The 19,675-nt window shown below is 43.7% G+C and overlaps 1 protein-coding gene across 2 annotated transcripts in view; it reads left to right on the top strand.

The window, feature by feature from the left end:
* Maml3 (mastermind like transcriptional coactivator 3) overlaps window positions 1-19,675 on the top strand; it is a 417,197-nt gene that overhangs the window by 246,425 nt on the left and 151,097 nt on the right. For both annotated transcript variants that reach the window (XM_021236421.2, XM_004854993.4), the window contains exon 2: window positions 6,426-8,009. In XM_021236421.2, the coding sequence (XP_021092080.1) occupies window positions 6,426-8,009 (1,584 nt within the window). The remainder of the gene's footprint in view (window positions 1-6,425; window positions 8,010-19,675) is intronic.

Raw genomic sequence — 19,675 nt, 5'->3', positions numbered from 1 at the left:
TTGATTCTAATGAATCATCTTCTAATTTAACCAGAGCAGATCAAAATGGCCAAACTGCTCTCTTTGAGCTTCTAGATTAGTTCAAGCATGTGTGGCTTAGATTCAAACTCATCCTCAAGTCTTGGGAGAGTTGTATCTCCAACAGCTGGGAAAGATGATCATCACCCACATTTGTGCTTGCAGGGGGTGCTGGGATGGCAGAAAACCACTTGCAGCCTTTGTGTGAAATTTTAAAGTGCAGCTATGAAAAAATCCAGCATTTGGGGCGCATATCCCTGTGAAAACATATGACCTTGCTAGTGTCCCTTATAGCCTCTACATTTTCATTTCAGTTTTCTTTTTCACAAATCACTTCATATGTTCTCTAGTGGTTACTAATGTGGATTCCATGGGCCCTCTGAGTCCTTAAAAATATTAAGCTGGCTTATTTCCAGTATTTTAATATAACCAAAAGAAATTGTACGTTTACTCCAAAAAAAACCACTTATGTGGTCCAGTATTTTAAAGTGCTTGCTTTGAGGATCAATGATATAAATTCACTGTGGCTGTTTGAGAACTCTGTTTGAGGTCTCATTCATGGATTCACACATGAAGGAAAAGGAAAGCTGATTTATAGTGTGACATGCATGAGTATGCGTGTGAAGGACTACCTCACCCTGATGAGGGGTCATGAAGAGGGGCAGTCCAGAGAGACTCTAGAAGGGTGATGTCTAAAGTGAACTGCCAAGCGCAGTGGTCAGGTGAAGAAGTGGCACAAGGGTGTATCATATGCAGCGGCTTGGAGAGAAGACAAACACAGGATGACCTGGGAACTATGAATAATTAAGTAAATAATTAAATAATTGTAAGCCACACATTTCCTCCAATGATGGGCAACATATCTAAAAGTGGTCCCATGAGATTATATCACCTAGTGACATGGAAACCATTTCAGTTTAAGGACACTACGATCTTCATACATTTCTCAGAATGTATCTGTTGTGCAGCAACACAGCTGTATAGCTGAACATCTGGAAATAGCTGGTGTTAGCAGGCAGGAAGAGTAGAGATGGGGAAGAGGTCAAGTTGAGGAGGGCTTAACTGGGTGTGAGCAGTGAAGCTGCAACTGTGTTCAGCCCAGCCCTGGATGGTGTTGCAAAGCAGGCTGTGGAGCCGGACCTCAGTTTGAATTTGAACCTGGGTTTAGCCACCTCTCTCTGACACCAGCTCTGTGATCTCAGACATTACTTCATCTCACTATGCCTTAAATCCCCCCTCTGGAAGATGGTTTTAATAAAACCTCCCCTTCAAAATCAGTAAGAGTAGGAGACAAGGAATATGATGGTTTATTCCACTATCTTTTGCCTTAAAGTCTTTGTTACTGATATTAACATTATCAGCTTCGTTTCCAAGCTGCGTAACCTTGCCTGATTTCATCCAAAATCAAGGACGGGGCAGTGAGAATTTCTTTGAATACACTGCCAAAAGTCTAAAGAAAAAAATCTCTTCATCGTGGACTGTGTGGCCCAGGGGATACCTCAGTAATCTAGCAATGAGGCTCCACGTCATCTTAGCCATGCTCATCCTTGTTCCCATCCATGTCCACGCACGCCCATTTCTTCTCCTCTAAAACGTGCCCCTTTCCCTGTACAACCAACCAGCCCCACACCAGGCTGCTGCAGGTCTGGTATGAGGCTAAAATAGGATCCTGTGTCAAAGTGCTTTGTGACTCCAAAGGCACAGCTATTCTTATAACTACTGATGTGGGTGTAACACATGCACGCGCGCGCACACACACACACGCACACACGCTTGCATGCACACGCGCACACACAGCTCAATTTCACAGAAACACAAACCAGCCATCAAGCCACACTGTAGACGAGAGACTAGGGCTGGAGCCTCTGTGGAGGAGGAATTGTTTCCTGCAGAGGAAGTGACACCTGACAGTGGCCCACCTTGTCACAGGCCTAGATGAACAGCACTTCAGCTCCTAGCATTGCAGCTTTCCCTAACGAAAGAAAGCATCGGTACGTAGTAATGTAATACAGGAGCGAGGGGCTGGTGCTCAGAAGGGTTTCCATGATTCTACCGCAAGGTCACAGAGCAGAAGAGTTCCAGCCTTAGGAGGAACAGGGCCCGGGACTTAGTAGGATAGGCTGTTTGGACTGTGGGTGACCTGGGTCCTTTGGGTGCGGCCTCTCCGGGCCATTTCTCTTACACTCACTACCTGAGAGTCGGCTTCTTGAACACAGTTTGATGTCTTCTTGCCCACGCTCCGTCTGTCTCCCACGAGGGACATAAAGAGAGAAATAGGCTCTCAGATCACCATTCCATATAACAAAGGATGGAGAGATGAAAGGGATGTGAAGATTCTTCTGCTGTTTTGGATATGACAAAACAAAGCATAGAAACCATAACGTAGCGACTTAATGATGTTGTTCTTATTCTCTGATTCTCTGAAATGCTGGTACATGACAGGTAGGTAGATAGATGATAGATAGATAGATGGCAAGATTGGGGTTAAAAGGAGCCAGTAGTTGCGAATGTGGGGCCCTCGGGGAAAGGGTGCACTCCGCAGCCCTGTCCAGGTGGCACTGGAAATGGATTTGATTTGAGCCCCGACAACCCAGCCTCTGCTGTTCTACAATCTAGGACATGCATGCATTAGCACTTGGACTTGGGCTTGAATTGCAAATTTGATTTTTGTTGTTCATATTTAAAAAGCTACACCAGATGCTTGGAAAACATTAGGGTTTGGCCGGCTAGGGAACAGAAATATTATCATTCTACCTGTTTGTGTTTTGAAGCTCCAGGAGGCATTCTATCTCAGCCGCAGTTGTGACTGTTTGTATCACTGAATTTCAGAAATAGGAAAGCTAAGGCTTAGTGGGCGCTTACTGGATCCCCGGTATGAAGCTAAGGGCTTTCTACATTGTTTCACTTAAAGACAGCCTCCCAGTAGCTCTATGAGCTTGGTGTTATTAATCCATTTTGCAGAGGAGGAAACCAAGGCTTAGGAGAGGAGAAAAATGAGGCTTAGGAGAGGTTATATAAATTTCCCAAAATTTATTCATTTAACAGATATTTATTAAGCTAAGCTGTGAACTCCTGGGAACCCAGAGGTAAACACAAGAAAAAAAAAATCACTGTCTTCGTGTGGTTTCCTTTCTATTGGAGGGTATTGAGGGCACCATTTATTAAGTACCAGACAGTGTTTGTCTGTGTGTCTATGTTAACTCTTGGTTAGGGGGAGCTGGGTCTGAGCCCAGCATTTGAACTCCAGAGCCTTGCATCTGTTTCTGTGATACTGCGGTCTATTCCCTGTCCACTCCTCGGTAAGAGGCAAACTTGAGATTCCCAGCTAGACCTGTCTGTCACCATCATTTCGGCCACCACCATTCTCCAGGGAACACTGGAGTTGTCTTTATTCCTCTGTCCTGTCCCATCCATTCCATGACCCAGAACAGAATCACAGACCTGTGCTTCGTCAAATAAAGTCAAATTCATTTGTAAGACACATGAAGATTTTTTGAAGCTTCACATCTCTTCAGGAGGTGCTCCAGGCCTTGTTTCATTCAGACCCCGGAGCTGTGCTGTTTGAACTTGCCGTTGTGTTTGGACCTGTGTACGTTCAAGTATCTGCCGTAACTGTGATCAGAGCCATGGCTTTCTGGTTTGTTCCATAAATAACATCATTTTCTAGCAGTGGAAATTGATGGATTGAACCAGTATTTTCTTTGACGTCAAATTCCACAGTGTTCCAGTTTGGGCCCCGTTTTCAGCAGATCAGGAGCCTCTGCCGAGTGACTGAGATGGTGTCTGATTTGTGATTTAAAATATGAGACTTAGGACCATGGATGGGACTGGATTTTCATCCAGGGACCTTTTCTACTTTGTTTACTTTTTAAATGGATTTCTCTGCTTATAAGAGGGCACACAGAAATAAAATGACCCTTCCTGAAACTCACTGCATCTTCTCCAGATGGGCTTTCCTATACTTGGGGCTCCCCCAGAGCTGAGCAACTCCACCTGTGGGTGTGAGGTCAGAGGGAATCCTGCTCCGTGCCCTAAAGGCTCTGTGCTACCCAGCACCTCTGCCAAGAACAGGAGACTGGGGGGGGGGGGGGGGCTGCTGCTCTGCCTTCCTCCCACCCCGAACCACTGCACTCCTGCCTTCACCAGTGCGAGGCTGCAAAACCCTTCTAACCCACCTGATCACTCAGCAGGCATCTCCCCAGCACACACTGGATGCCAAGCTCTCCCAGAAGGGGAGACCACAGCAACAGAATTAGGTTGGTTGGTTTGTTGTCTTGTTTGGGACAAAGTCTTGCTACGTAGGCCAGACTGGCTTCAAACTCTTGAATTCCCAATCCTCCTGTCTCAGCCTACCAAGTGTTGAGATTAAGGTAGCAAGAATTTTCTTAGTCAGCTATCTTAATGTGGATGTGATGCACTCTAGGCAGGGATGGCGAACCTATGGCACACCAGCTGTTTGTATCATTGAACTCTCTAAAAGGTTCGCCATCCCTCTTCTAGAGTAAGAGCTTCATCATTCCCATTACCAGGCATGTGATCTCCAAGTCAGTCAGTGAGGCTGCCTTCTGCTCTGATCAGACTCACCTCTCTTAGCCTCTGTGAACTGCACGGTTGCATTGCTAAGAGCCTGAGCTTTCGGTGCAATACTGTAATCTACAGTACATGGTTCAGCCACAGGCCCCACATTCTTGGAGCTTGCTAAACAGGCACTTAAACCATTGCCTCAGAATGTGATAATAGCCAGGAGAAGGAGATATGGATTGCTGGGACAAACTTATTCCAGTACATCCATCCCAGTAAGAGGTGGTCAAGAAAGGCATTTGTCATGGGTAGAGTGGGGAAAGGATAGATGGAAAATTTCCTACAGTAAGGAGATCTGACCTGAAAAATAAGCAACTATTAATGAAGGAAAAGGGAGGGGGAGAAGAAGTAGAAAGAAAACAAGGTATATGATGGCCTGGAGGCAGAAGCAAGCTTGGAAATTCCAAGGAACTGAAGGACTTCCAGGAGAGAAGATAGAGCTGTACTGTAGGTGAGGGGAGAGTGGCAGAGGGTGCTGAGTAGAGAGGTGGAAAGATGAGCAGTAGCCAGGTGGTTTTATCAGGAGCCAGCTTGGATAAAACAACGGGAGTCATTGCAGGGTTATAAACAGGAAGGACATTCTATTTTGGTTTTTTTTTCTGTTTTTTAAAAACGACCTCAATGTGAAGACTGCATTAGGGGAAAACAAAACATGGAATAAAAGTGATAGAGGAAAGAGTGAGTGGATGGATGAATGAAGAGATCAGTCAGGAGACTGCTTCAAAAGTCCAAGAAGGGACAGTGGAACCCTGGCCTAGGAGAGTAGCAGTGTGGACAGGCATGAGTAGAACAGTGGAATGGTGCAGAGGGACGTGGCTATTGGTGATGTGGAAGGTGTTTTTTACATGCTAAAATTCTAATTTCTGTCTTGGGTATTGGTTAGAGAGTGAGATGGGGAACATGGGTGAGTAGCACATGATAAGGCGGTCAGTGTTGAGACATGTTGAGTGTAATGCCCCTGAATTATCCAAGAGATCCTTGGAGCTAACAGAGTTCAGCAGAGAAGATTGCGCTGGGAATATTTTTAGAGACCATCAGCTTAGAGAAGATGGTTGAGGCCCTTGTGATGAAATTGTCTAAAAAGCATAGAGTGAACAGAAGGAAAAAAACAAAAAACTTAAGACAAAACATTGAAGAATCTTGTCATTTAGGGCAAACAAAGAATACATAAGAGATCGAGAAAGAGCAGATGGAGAAAAAGGAGGAAATTTTTAAAAATGTGATACCATGAAAGCCAATGGAGATTTGCTTTTAGAAGAGAAGGGATGACTGAATAGAATGGTGCTAAAGCGAGGTAAAATAAGAACTGAAAGGAAGTTGGGGTAATGTTTAAAATTAGTCTTCAGTTGTATGCTATTCAGTAAATAGGCTCAATTCCATATTCTCCTAGAGGTTTTGTAGTGTTCTTCAAAACATTGTGGGTTTAATTTCTTGATGTTCTCAAAGTCTGGCAAGAATTTAAGATTGATACTAACATCTTTCTCAAGTATGATACATTTTGGTCCAAGTCTCCTGTCTAGCATTCATTTGGAAAGTGGTAACATAATTTTCTCCCGTGATCTTCTCTTTTGTTTCCTACCCCTCAGTATTCAGTTTGTCTTCTCTCTTAGCCCTCCACGCTTTGCTGTTACAACCTTTTCCCATAGTATTTGAACTGCAGTTGCCCGATTTTGAAATTAGAAGTAGCTGTATTGAAATTAGAAGTTTCTTTCGTACGCATTCCAAAGCATTTAAAAGTCAGCGTGTAGCCGTGTACATCAAAATGCTTAAAAGTAAGATATGACTTGAAGAAGAGTGAGTCACCCTCTTTCTCATTTCTTTTCCAGCTACAAGAGACTGTGAAAAGGAAGTTGGAAGGAGCACGATCCCCTCTTAATGGAGACCAGCAGAATGGTGCTTGTGATGGGAGTTTTTCTCCCACTAGCAAGCGAATTCGAAAGGACATGCCTGCTGGGATGGAAGCCATCAACAATTTGCCCAACAACCTGCCACTGCCTTCTGCTTCTCCTCTTCACCAACTTGACCTGAAGCCTTCTCTGCCCTTGCAGAATAGTGGAACTCATGCCCCTGGGCTTCTAGAAGATCTAAGCAAGAACGGTAGGCTCCCTGAGGTTAAGCTTCCTGTTAACGGCTGCAGCAACCTCGAGGATAGCTTCACCATCCTGCAGAGCAAGGACCTCAAACAGGAACCTCTCGATGATCCTACCTGCATAGACACATCAGAAACATCTCTTTCCAATCAGAACAAATTGTTCTCTGACATTAACCTGAATGACCAAGAGTGGCAAGAATTAATAGACGAGCTGGCCAACACGGTTCCTGAAGACGACATACAGGACCTGTTCAATGAAGACTTCGAAGAGAAGAAGGAGCCGGAATTCTCGCAGCCAGCCACAGAGACTCCTCTCTCCCAGGAGAGTGCGGGCGTGAAGAGCGACCCGTCTCACTCGCCTTTTGCACACGTCTCCATGGGCTCGCCCCAGGCCAGGCCTTCGTCTTCTGGTCCTCCCTTTTCTACTGTGTCCACGGCCACGAGCTTACCTTCCGTGGCCAGCACTCCTGCAGCTCCCAACCCCGCCAGCTCACCCGCGAACTGTGCTGTCCAGTCCCCTCAAACTCCAAACCAAGCCCACACGCCGGCCCAAGCTCCGCCTCGGCCTGGCAATGGTTATCTCCTTAATCCAGCAGCGGTGACAGTGGCCAGCTCAGTCCCTGTGGCTGTGCCCAGCTCTGACATGTCTCCAGCAGAACAGCTCAAACAGATGGCCGCCCAGCAGCAACAGCGAGCCAAACTCATGCAGAAGCAGCAGCAGCAACAGCAGCAACAGCAGCAGCAGCAGCAGCAGCAGCAGCAACAGCAGCAGCATTCAAACCAGACTTCAAGTTGGTCTCCCTTAGGGCCTCCATCGAGTCCATACGGAGCAGCTTTCACTGCAGAAAAACCAAATAGCCCAATGATGTACCCTCAAGCCTTTAACAACCAAAACCCTATAGTGCCTCCAATGGCAAACAACCTGCAGAAGACACCAATGAGTAACTACCTCCCCCAGAATCATATGAATATGATCAATCAGCAGCCAAATAACTTGGGTACAAACTCCTTAAACAAACAGCACAATATTCTCACGTATGGCAACACTAAACCTCTGACCCATTTTAATGCAGACTTGAGTCAGAGGATCACACCCCCGATGGCCAACCCCAGCAAAAACCCCCTGATGCCGTATATCCAGCCGCAGCAGCAGCAGCAACAGCAGCAGCCACCCGCCCAGCAGCAACCGCCGCCTCCACCGCAGCTCCAGGCCCCGAGAGCGCACCTGAGTGAGGACCAGAAACGCATGCTTCTCATGAAGCAGAAGGGAGTGATGAATCAGCCCATGGCCTACACAGCGCTCGCATCCCACGGTCAGGTAAGTGTGACATGTGACATGCACTTTCTGGCTGTCCATGCATGAGGCTGAGTTTCGGCCCAAGTGGGATCTAATTACTTGCAGAAATCCTCCTCACACATCTTATGCAGTGGCTGTCCTCGTGTACCTTTCCCCTTTCTTCTAAGAGGTGGAAAAAAGGTAGCCAGATAAACTTGCTTTACCTGAATACCTATGACTGCTCTTCCCAACTGCAGATAAGAAACCAAAAATCACATAAAATTCTCACTCTGAGGCAGTCAGGCAGCAGAGGTCACAGGACCAAACATAGTGCCACCTCTGGGGCTTCTCTTCCAGGACCTTCTGTCCTAGACTTGGGGGAAACAGGAAGGCAGGGACGTTTTGGGCTACCTAGAACTGTTTTACAAGCCCCTGAGCAACTTCCAGCTATTTACTGAGTTATGAAAGGTGGGATATTTGGATTCTTGATGTTCAAATGTAAGAGAGTTTTTTGTATTTTCCAAGTGAAGATTTTGTAGGACTATTCAACACTTAAACAGTTGCTGCTAGACAACTGCCAGCAGTTTGTGGCTCTTTCAGCCTAGTTACTTGAGAATACAGTGGGACCTGTCCAGTTTATCCGGCTCTCTTTCAGGAGAACGTATCTTAGTGCTAAATCAAAATAAAGTCACCTCTTTGCCACTGTCTTCCTTTGTGACAACCTGGTTTAGGAGCATTGGGCTGTTTGTGTGATACATGGCGGAAATGTACAGGCACAACTTGGTGAGCAAATACTCCTCATAAGCTTTTGGCTGTCACCCTGACCAGTGCCTACAACTACGGCTCCTTTAATCTAGCACTTTACTCTGCAGGAAAGAAGGAGTGAGGAAATGCACCTTTGGGTGGCTTTCCCAACACAGATGGGTTCATGAAGGATCATTCTACTGCCGGTTGCTGTTCTATGCCCAATTCCTTTTGGAATGCAGATACGGGTATTCTAGCTGGAGATTTTGCAGAAGTCTGCTCTAGAGGCCTTTGTGTCTAAACCAGTGGTTGGATATGTGTCCACAGCTGGATACACTAGGAATTCAACAGGCAGATCTTGCCGCACTTCAGTGCTTGTTTGTGTCTCTCTCTCCTGGCGTGCCTGGCCACGCCCCCTAAAGATTCTGTCTAGGTGAAGAAAAGGACAGCTTGCTTTTCATCGGCTGTAGTCAGTAGCTAGCAGGAAAACATCATCGACATGGGAACTTTTCTGTTTTATCTTGGTTTCGTTATCTGTACATATATATATATAAATAATTACGTGTGCATACACACACATATAGAACATTGAAAAATGCGACATGTGATACCCTTCAAGACTGAGCTCGGAAGCAGACAAAACAGAGGTGACACACAGGGATGTTCATGGTAATCCAGACGCGTCGCAAGGTTTATAAGCTCACAGGCTGTCAAAATGATCTATTGTTAATCTTAATACAAACTGTGCCTCTTCATTTACTGCTTTTTCGCCAGTATTTCCTCCAAGCCAGACCTCAGATGATTCGTTCCAACTCCCAGCCTCTGCAGCCAGAATCTTGCTTGGTGAAGTCTCATTAGATTAATCATGTCTTAATCTCATAAGGCACCATGAGATAAAAGCATGCTTTTAAATGCAGTATTAACTCACTAACATATGAAACATGCTTCAAAAATACATAATAAACATGTGAATATCTTTCTGCAAACATACCATTTATTTCATGTTTTTATCTGATCGTGGAGTAGTATTTACACAGCTCTCAGAATAATTAGCTACACTATAGCCAGCTACCCTGCACAAATACTAGCATAAATTACAGGCCATATGCAAAATAGAATTCCATTTTGTTCCTGCCATTGCTAGTGAAAACTCACTTTATTCTGCTCAACCACAAGGACCAAGATCAACACTTAGGTTTAATGAATGGCTCAGGCACCAAAAGGAACAGTAGGAGAACAGAGACATTTATTTCAAGAAAGTTATGTTATACAGATGTTATTTATTTGGGACACTTATAGAAAGTGCTATTTCAGAAATAAGTGGAAATGAACTTATTTTCTAGATATTTCAAGAAAAGAAAGAACCAAAAAAAGAAAAAAAAAATCTTTCAAAATAGTGAATGTTTTATCTCGTAATGCCACTTCTCAGCATTTACATATTACTCCTCATAAGCATAGAATTTGCCAAAATTATGTTCATGGTGTTGCTTGTGACAGTGAAAATTTGGAACTAAAATAAGCATTTTTGGAAAAATAAATAATATACATGAAATTTTTAATATTCGTGCATAATTAATCACATATTGTAATGGCTCCTTCTGTGAATAAAATAAGCAGATCACTTGCATGACACAATCCAAATTGTGCTTTTAATATGTGTAGACAATGCTGGATATCTGAAATGTTAGGAATTGTATTTCTGATTGGAAAAGTTGAAATTACTGCTTTGCACTTCGTATTTTACTGAATATTCTAAATTTTTAAATCAGATGGATATGTTAATTCTACCATCAGGAAAAAATGCTTTTTTAAAGGAAGGATACTCTATTTAAAAAATAAAAAGCTGGGCTGAGGATTTAGCTCAGTGGTGCCGCTGCCTGCCTCGCAAGCACAAGGTCCCAAGTTCGATCCCAGATACCAAAAAATAAATAAATAAAAATAAAAAGCTTACACTTTGCTGTTTCTTTTTTTAAAATTCGGAGTCAAATCATTGACCAGCTGGATTGAGGCTATACCATTATTTCCTGTTATTTACACTTGGTACCATGGTTATAAATCTCTGCTTCAGCAGACAGTTCTAAAGACCTCCCACACTTACTCCCTTTTCCTTTCTCTCTCCACTTTGCCCTTTCACGCTTTACCATCTTCTCCCAGTCCTGTAAAACTTTAGCTAAAATCATGGTTATGAAAGTATTTGTACAATTTCTGAATTGTAAGGTCTTAAGTCTTTTCTGAGGTATGTTATGTCTTTGACTTCTCCTTACTCCTTGCTTTTCTTTTCCTTTTTTTTTCTTTCAACTTTCAAGATTTATTAATCATGCATTGGACCACTTTCATTGCTCCATAAGTTTTGAAATGTAGCTTTCTGTGGTGAAATAGCCATAACTTACTGCTTACTTTTGTCTATTTTCCTCATCTGACTGTTTCTTAAGGTCAAGATTCTCTGCCTCCCTCCCTCTCCCTCTCTTTCCTTCCCTCTCTCTTTTAGCTAATTTTTGTATAGTGCCTAAAGCTGTGTCTTAAACATAAGGGTATTTAATAAACCATTCGCTAGCAATTATCAAAATTTGGCCTCCCAATATGTTTTCAGTTGGTTATCAACTCCACTAGAGAAAGTATTCACACAAATGACATGAAGCTGCTTTTGAGCCAAATAGAAGAACTAGTAAAGCAAGTCTAAAAAGAATCCTTTGATTGGACATGGTTATCTTGAACCCATGGCACAACAGTGAGATTTCTCGGAAGGCAAACTCAATCCCTGTGTCTGGCAAGCAGAAAACAATGGAGCGACTATGAGAGAAGTAAACCAAAAGCCAGGGACGGTTACCAGTCTACTGAGGGCCCAAGAGGGACTCCTGTATCATCGAGTGAAAAGTGAAGAATTTCCAGAATATGATGTGAACTTTTTCTTGCAGTCATAGGGCCAGATAAATCATAGACTGCTCTGCTACTCTGTTCTTTGTGTGTATAGCTTCTATTGTGGTGTGTGATGAGTATGTTTTCCCCTTTCAATTTTGTTTTACCAGAATTTTAAGGTATATTACTGTGAGCTTTTCAGCCATAAAATCTCCATGGAAAACATACCTCCAATTAGCACAGAATCTTTGAACATTCATTTTCCTTAACCTTAAACACCCCAAGCTCCTTTGCTCAATTCCCTTTAAATACATGCTGCTTACTTTATCCAAGGAACTCGCTCACATAGTTCAGAGAGTCAAACGGCACCACAAAGTGTATGAGAGGAGACAGTCATCCCCCTCCACCTGCTCTGTTTCCCAAAGGCAACCACTTCAGTGTTCTCAGTTGCTTTCTCATATTAAGATGTTTCCTCAGTCATCTCCGTCAGTTGCTGTTTCTCACTTTCTCAGGTATTCGATTCTGCACACAGTGAAGACTTAGCTCGCTTACAATCCCTCTTCACAAATACTCCCAACCCTGTCCCTGTCCCAGTCTCTCTTTTCAAATTCTGATTTTAAAGTATTTCATATTTACTTGACTGTTTTTGCACAATGCTTCATTGTTTAGCCATGTACTTACTGGGATTGTATTTCCTTTCCTGTACAACTTTTCAGAATAAATAATTCCCTCTTTCTTAAAGTAATGATTTCTCTGCACCCACCTTGAACCCAACCTCAAACTTTTCTGACCCTGTAAAATTTTCAGTATGATCAAACATATCCCCAAGAGATCTATTTTTTCTCATCCTTCCTTTCCTTTTCTCTGTGTCTCCTTCCTTCCCTCCTTTTCTCTCTTCCCTCCTGCCCTTCCTCCCTCCCTCCTTCCTTCCTTCCTCGTCTTTCCTGGAGCTTCCCCTCTGCTGCTTCAGTCCTGCCTCTTCCCTACAGTGGTCTTGCCCTGCTGCCTAACCGCAGCCGCAGCCTCCTTACACCTGCCATGCTGGCGTCAGCCTCCGAGTGTTCCCATTTCAGCACCATCTGTTTTCTTGACCCATCCTCTTTTCTTGGATTATTGCCTCAAACTGGTGGAGCACATTCTTATAGTTTCTTACCAGGAGGTGCATGGGAGACTGTTTATATGGAAACATTTTTTGAAAATGTCTTTATATTTTTGATTGACAGTTTGCCTTATTGTAGAATAATAGTTTAGAAAACATATTCTGTTTTAAAGATGTTTTATCATGATCTTGTGACTTTCATAGTATTGAGAAATCCAGTGGCGTTTGGATCCTTCACATTACGGGTGTAACCTGTCTTCTCTGTCTCTCTCTGTCTCTCTCTCTCTGTCTTTCCTTCCCTCCCTCTTTCTCTTCCTCCCCTCTTTCCCCCCAGTGCTGGAGATCAAACATATTCTTGTCTTTTCACTCAAGAGATTCTTTGAATCTTCTCTTTCTCCCTAAGATTTCATGACAAGAATTTTTATTGTAGCTCTTTTGAATTCATTATATCCTATCTAGTACTCTGAACTTCATCTTTAAATCTTTGCTGCATAAAGAAAAACTTGAGGTATTCATAGCTAAATGGGTGCCACATGAGAACATAACGTTGAGTGAAGCAAGTCAGACCCACAAGCTCAAATATCACATGGTTTCTCTTATATGAGAAACATAAAATATACCCAAAAAGAGCAAAATAGAAGAGAGATAAGTAGGAAATAGGGAGAAGCTCAAGTACTTTCCCAAGTTACATATTTCATTGTTTCAAACATATTTTGATGTAGTATAAATCCAGTATTAATATGTTTGTAAGATCTGGGATATATTCTTGTAATTTTTTAGATCACTTATTCCTGCCTCTTTTGCTTTCTTTTTTTTTTTTTTTTTTAACTTTCTAAAACTTCTATTCCTTGTGTACTGAAACTCCTTGGTTCTTCTCTGGTTTTCATACCTTTTCCATTTTAAGTTTTCATGTGCTCCCTCCTGTGTCTGTTTCTCCCAAGCACCCTTTTCTGTATGCTTATTTTGTCCCTTCCTTCCTTCCTTCCTTCCTTCCTTCCTTCCTTCCTTCCTTCCTTCCTTCCCTTCACATTAGAAGCTTTTCTCAGACATCTGTGTAGAACGAGGCACAGGACAGCTCGGGAATTGCTCTGCATGCTTGGGCAGGACTTGTCCAATGTGGAGAATTCCCCTGGGGTGGTTGAGTCAGAGCCTGGCTGGTTCCCTGGTCAGTGTGTGTAGATGCTTTTCCTGCAGGCCAGAGAGGAGAGATTCCTTCAGTCTTGTGGCTGAGTGTTAGAAATCTGAGTGCTGGCTCTCCGGGGCTGAACAGGGAAGGGAGTTGGTAGGTTGTAGGGATGGTGAGGGTTGATCTCACTAAAGACTACACGGACTTTCATTTAAATTCTCTGGTCCTGGGCCGGGGATTTAGCTCAGTGGTTTCGCTGCCTGCTACGCAAGCGCAAGGACCCAAGTTTGATCCCCGGTACTAAAAAATAATAATAATAAAAATAAATAAATTCTCTGGTCCTTCCACCCACTCTGGGATCCAGAATTCTGGATTCTGGTGGCTTCTGCTCGACAGAGTCACAGGCCTTACTCTCTCAGTCCCGGGGAGGATATCACCTCCCCCCTTAATTATACAGATTTTCAGCCCATTTTCCTTTTACACCTCACCTCCCACCCTGGCTCTCAGAGGTGCCTCTGAGCCCTAAATCTTATGGCATTCTTCACCTTGAACCCTCTTGCCTGCTTTCTGCTCCCCCTACCTGCAGGATTAGATTCAGCTTTCTCTGAGCTGCTGCTGGGTCATCTGATTTTCAACTTCCAAAATTTTGTTGGCATCTTTCAAATTGCTATCGCCATTTCCCCTCTTCTTTGTTCTTGAATGTTAATATTTTATTCCCTGCTTGTCAACATACTGAGACATTGGAGAAAGCAGTGTTCTTTCTACCAGAGGTTCCTGTGGGCTCTGGTAGTGGAAGTATTAAATATTTTCCAATATTGAACTTTACATTGTTCAGCAAATTTCATACTATTGTTTCTGTCCTTTTTGGCTTTCATAGCATAGGTTTCCTAAAACCTAAAATGTTCCCAAGGTGAAGTTTCCTTATCTCAGATACATGTATTCAAAAGGATAGCAGTGCCAACCTTGTCATCGTGCCATTTTAGAAAAAGGTAAGATTTTATGATTCTAGCCATTGAGTCTTTTTTTTTTTTTAGGATCTTGAAAATATTGACTTATTTCAAAGACTATAAAAACAATTTAGATTCCATGCCCCTGACTAAGCCAAAAGGACCTGGCAACAGTGCAAGGTAAAGTATTGATAGAACCCTGGTCGATGATGGAATCCAAGCCCTCCCAGCTGAGGGAATGGGTGGGCAGAAGTGGTACAAAAATGCAGATAATCAGGGAAATGTCCCTATCAATGGGTAAAATAAATCATTTCCTACACATTCTGGCAGATTCTGAAAATCCTGATTGATATTCTGTCAGAGTCTTAGAAATAGGAGGCTCAGAGAAAACAGCAGAAAACTCAAAGTTTTAGGAAAGGAATTAGTTTTATAATAGTGTTATGGAAGAAGGAGGTTTTAATTGGCCCCCTGTGAGAATATTCTTTAAAAGTTTTGTGGGACGAGAATAGTCTTGTTTATGGAGAGAGCTTATAACCCATCAGACAGTGGTTCTGAGACATTCGTGGGCCTAAGAATCACCTGGGGAAATTGTTCAAGACGCAGGTAATCAGAATGCACTGCCAAATCATTCGGTCTGGGATAGGGCCTGGTAACATACATTTTAATAAGTGGCACGTCTCCCCAACATCCACCACCAGGACCATGTTATTATGGAGAAATGGCACATGAGATAGCACCAGAGCTGCAGTTAGAGCAGCCTTTGTTTATTTCATTGCTCAATATTTATATGTGTTCAATTATAGCCACTGTGTCTTGTTGATTTTCTTAGTAGGACACAGGAGTACATGCTCCACTGCTTTCTCTTCCCCATTTCCCTCACCTCTCCAGGAGAGTGTCAGTTGTCCGACTTCCCATTTCAGGACCTGCTAAGGGCACAGCCTTGTGAGGCTGAGCCACTTTCCTCAAGACCTGAAGAAGGAGAGGCTGTCGCTGAATGGAGAGTTGTGCATTCAAGGCAACAGGAGGCTCACCTAGCTCCCCTTACAGAGTGAGAGGGCTCCCAGGCCAATCCTTAGGGCGACTGCTCTGAGTTTTGTGTCCTGACACTTGGTTGTATCAAAGATGGCATCTAGACAACTTCCCCGGGTGTTCCTGAGCTTTGAGAGGGTATCAGCTTGGCCGGATGCCCAGTTTCAGTCTATTTCCCTTTTAAGTTTCATTCTTCTGCACCCTGGACCCTTCCGGATCTCCACCACCACCACTATGAGTGTGTGTTGCATTTGCAAATAGAATAGGCCTACTAGGCTAAGGGCCTGACCCACAAGTGTGGAAAATTGTGAAACTTGACCAATTATACCCTTCTTGTGTGTATTCACTCCTAGAGTTCTAAATTATTATGGAGTAAAAAGAGATTACAAAATCCTATCACCTAGAATGTCCAGAGCTGTATGGTCTAGTGGGGAAGGAGGTACATAGGTTAAGTCATGGAATAGTTAGGTTTTACCTTACTAAATCCTACATTCAGGAACTCAACAGAAAGCAAGGTGAAGGTCAGTCGAGGCTGGAGTAGGCAAAAAGCAGCTTCCAAAGGAGAAGTAGGCTTTGAGATAGGCCAGGAGTTAGTAGGAGCGGGGTGGAAGGCTGGTGGGAAGCACTCTGGGGGAGGCATTGGGTTGTTCCGAAGCGGACAGCGCAGATGATAGCCGGCTCATGACGGGAAGGCAGGTTAGATCAGATGGGAGAACAGCTAGGGGACTTTGCGCCATTTCAAGTGAGAAAGTAAAGATCTCTGTTTGGCCACGGTAATTAACATGTAAGGGAAACCAGACACAGTGACAGAGGAAAAAGTAACAGAATTTGGTGATTGAATATATGGCAAGATGGAAGAGAAATGAAGCAAATGTTTCTGATCTAAGTAAGGGTTTCTGAGAGATGGTGATCACATCACATATAGATCTAAACATCGAATCTTATTTGTACTTAGAAGCAATTCAAACGTTTGTTATTTACCTTGTTATTGTTTGTCTTAATCTTCTGCTGTATATTTGCTATTTGTGGAGGTACTTTTCCCCACTCAGCAAAAGGTGTGAGGAAAGCTCACGGTGATATTTTTAGTTTGTGCTGCATGGAGCCCCAAATAGCTACTCCTGCACTTTACAGCTCAGCTTTTTGTTTTCACAAGTGTTTACTTTTTCCACAAATTCATATCATCATGAAAGTGGTTGTTTTCATTCTTGAGAGCATTAACTGCCTACATCATGTGTTCTCCTTGCTTAATATTCTTATTATAAAGATTCACTTGATCATGACTCATTTGAAGAGAGCTCTCTCTAAAGATAGTCCTTAGTGAAGTATGTGAGAGGAGCAGCGCTGCAAGCTTTAAAATTTATCATGTCACGATTCACTAACTATTCATGGCAGTTATGGGCTTTTCTAGAAGTTATAAAACTCTTTGAAAAAATAAAATGTCCCTTTCTTCTATCATAGCTTGGTTCCTGAGCACGTTCCTATAGACTCTCGTTCCTAGACACCAGATTGCTACCTCTGACCTAGTACGTAAAAAATCTAAAGCCCTTTTATGTTGCGGAGATTCCTAGTTCATTGTTCCTCACTGGTTAACAGTGATAGGTAAGATCATGCAGTTCACCTAAACATTTTTACTTAGCAGTAAATAGTGCTTACTAGTAAATAGTACATTCTGTGATTGCTTTTAGGGGTGAGATGTTTGGGGTGTATCTGAGCTCTCTCCAGTCCATACGAAGGATGTTTTAATGGGCTTGTTAAGCCAGGAGCCCTTCAGTGCGAACTGAAGCAAGCCAGTGATACAAAGGGGGACCTGTTCGGAGCAGATGTGCCACCACCCAGGCCCACCGGGTGCCCCTGCTGCTGTGAGGGCAGCCCCTTTTACAGCCCCTCTGCACACTTTGTGCTGTGTACACCCTGCATAGCCACAGGTAGCAGCTGTGGATCCATGTGATTGTCCCCCAAAAGCCACCACGCACAGAGCAGACTCAGGTGTTCAGATCCATGCAGTCAGCACGAGTGCACGTGCCACAGAGTCCCACACTGTGCTTCTGCCCGGGCAAGTCCGAGCCTGTCCTGCAGAGCCGTGGGGGCTCAAGCATGATTGAAAACCCAGGAGGATGGAGGCGATTCACATCTGAGTGCAGTGCGGCCTCGGTGGTCGATAATGCTAGTTTCCATATCACCCGTTAGTCAAATTTTCATTAGTGTGATAGAGAAAGCCAAGTGACAGGTCTTGGAAAATGCTTTAGCCTTTGCATCCCTTCCTGCACAGTGACAGTTTCAGATTTTCCAAACTCCATAACTGCATCTTCCAATAAAAGAGTGCGATCCACAGATGCAAGCCATGTTATTTTCAGAGATTTATTAGCCATGTCACACAAGGTGAAAAGAAACCAGTGAAATTAACTCTAATGCATTTTAATTTAACCCAATAGACTAAAAATATGGTTATGTGAAGATGTAATCAATGTGGAACTCATTCAGGGGACACTTTACATCCTTCCTCCCACACCACGTCTTGGATTCAGATGCACCATGGATGCCCCACATGCCGCTTTCGGCCCAGCCACCTTTCACGTGCGACCCCCTGGACCCTCTGACCTAGAGCGACAATAATCAGAAAACCTGCTCTGTCTTCAAGGCAGTAGGCAGGACCCAAGGTGAAGCAGAGCAGAAGCTATTTGATGACTGTGACTCCTTCCATCACCTTTAAAAGCTGTGTGATCCCAAATGGATGAGGTGGATCCAGCTTCCCAACACCTCCACCTAGCCAGGAAGATATCTCCTCTGGACAGCCTGACACCCAGTAGGCGTCCCCATGTCGTTAAAAGTCCCCTGAGCACGGGGATCCAGTGCCTTCAGGCCCTGCCACGGCTGTTTCTGCAGCCAGTAAGACGGCTGCTTATCAAAGAAGGAACACTCTCTCTCTCATGCACAAGTGTACTGTCAACATCTACCATTTTCGAGCAGCCTCAGGGCCAATATAAACATCCTGTGGCAGGTCAGGAACACCCGACCCCCGATTAACGCGTCAGTCAGAGGAGCCGATGCTGTGGGCTTGTTTTCTAGGGTTTTGATGAGCTTCATTAATTATATTGAGAAAGAAAGGTGTGCAGCTGGCAAAGCACCCACTTAGCTCCCCACCAACATGAGTAATTGGCCAGTTAGCAGAGTGTTAAATTGACGGGCTGGTGCGAGAAACTCGTGAATAAACACAATTCCCCCAAACACCCACAAGGCAGCCCTAGCAGGATTCTCGCCACCCCACCTTCCTGGCTCAGGGAAGCTGGTGAGGCAGGGAAGGACTGCAGGGCAGGGAGGTGGCAAGGGTGGGTGTCGGGAGTCAGCTCTGAACCATCCCGACCCCAGCATTTCCTTACTTACAAGGCCTGTCTGAGCTTGACGTTTCATCTAGAAAGGGACGATAATAATAACTGTTCAGGCAACTCTGTGTATTAATGTATGAATTTAGAATAGAAGTACAGCCATTGCAGGTACTGTGTGCGTGTTTATGTGTAATTAAAACCATCAATCATTTCGCATGCTGTTCACGTCCTTTTGATCTGCTAGGAGAGTGTAACTGTTTCAGTTTTCCTTAAAGCCAGATTCATTCCCTCACTGATTCAGCAGACATTTATTCTATACCTGCAGCTAGGCATTGAGCATTCAAAATAGAAGAGATTCTAGAAGACGCATATTATCCTATATATGTGAAAATTTTATGGGCAAGGACTGCAAACAAAATGGTAACCATATCTCTTTTTAAGTTTGTTCTTACCAAGTTTCACTGATGATAAAATTTTCTCAGAACACAGAGGAGGCTGAGTTAGGAGGATCACAGTGGGTTGGAGGCCCACTTAGGCTACATAGTTAGTTCAAGGTGAGGCTGAACTACATAGCAAGATCCTGT

This window comes from Heterocephalus glaber, unplaced genomic scaffold (assembly GCF_053883595.1).
Source record: "Heterocephalus glaber isolate CG9 unplaced genomic scaffold, H.glaber_assembly_v1.0 deba00001586, whole genome shotgun sequence".
In the NCBI taxonomy this organism is placed as follows: Eukaryota; Metazoa; Chordata; class Mammalia; order Rodentia; family Bathyergidae; genus Heterocephalus; species Heterocephalus glaber.
The sequence above is the reverse complement of the archived record's forward strand: the minus strand, read 5'-3'. Positions and strand labels throughout refer to the sequence as shown.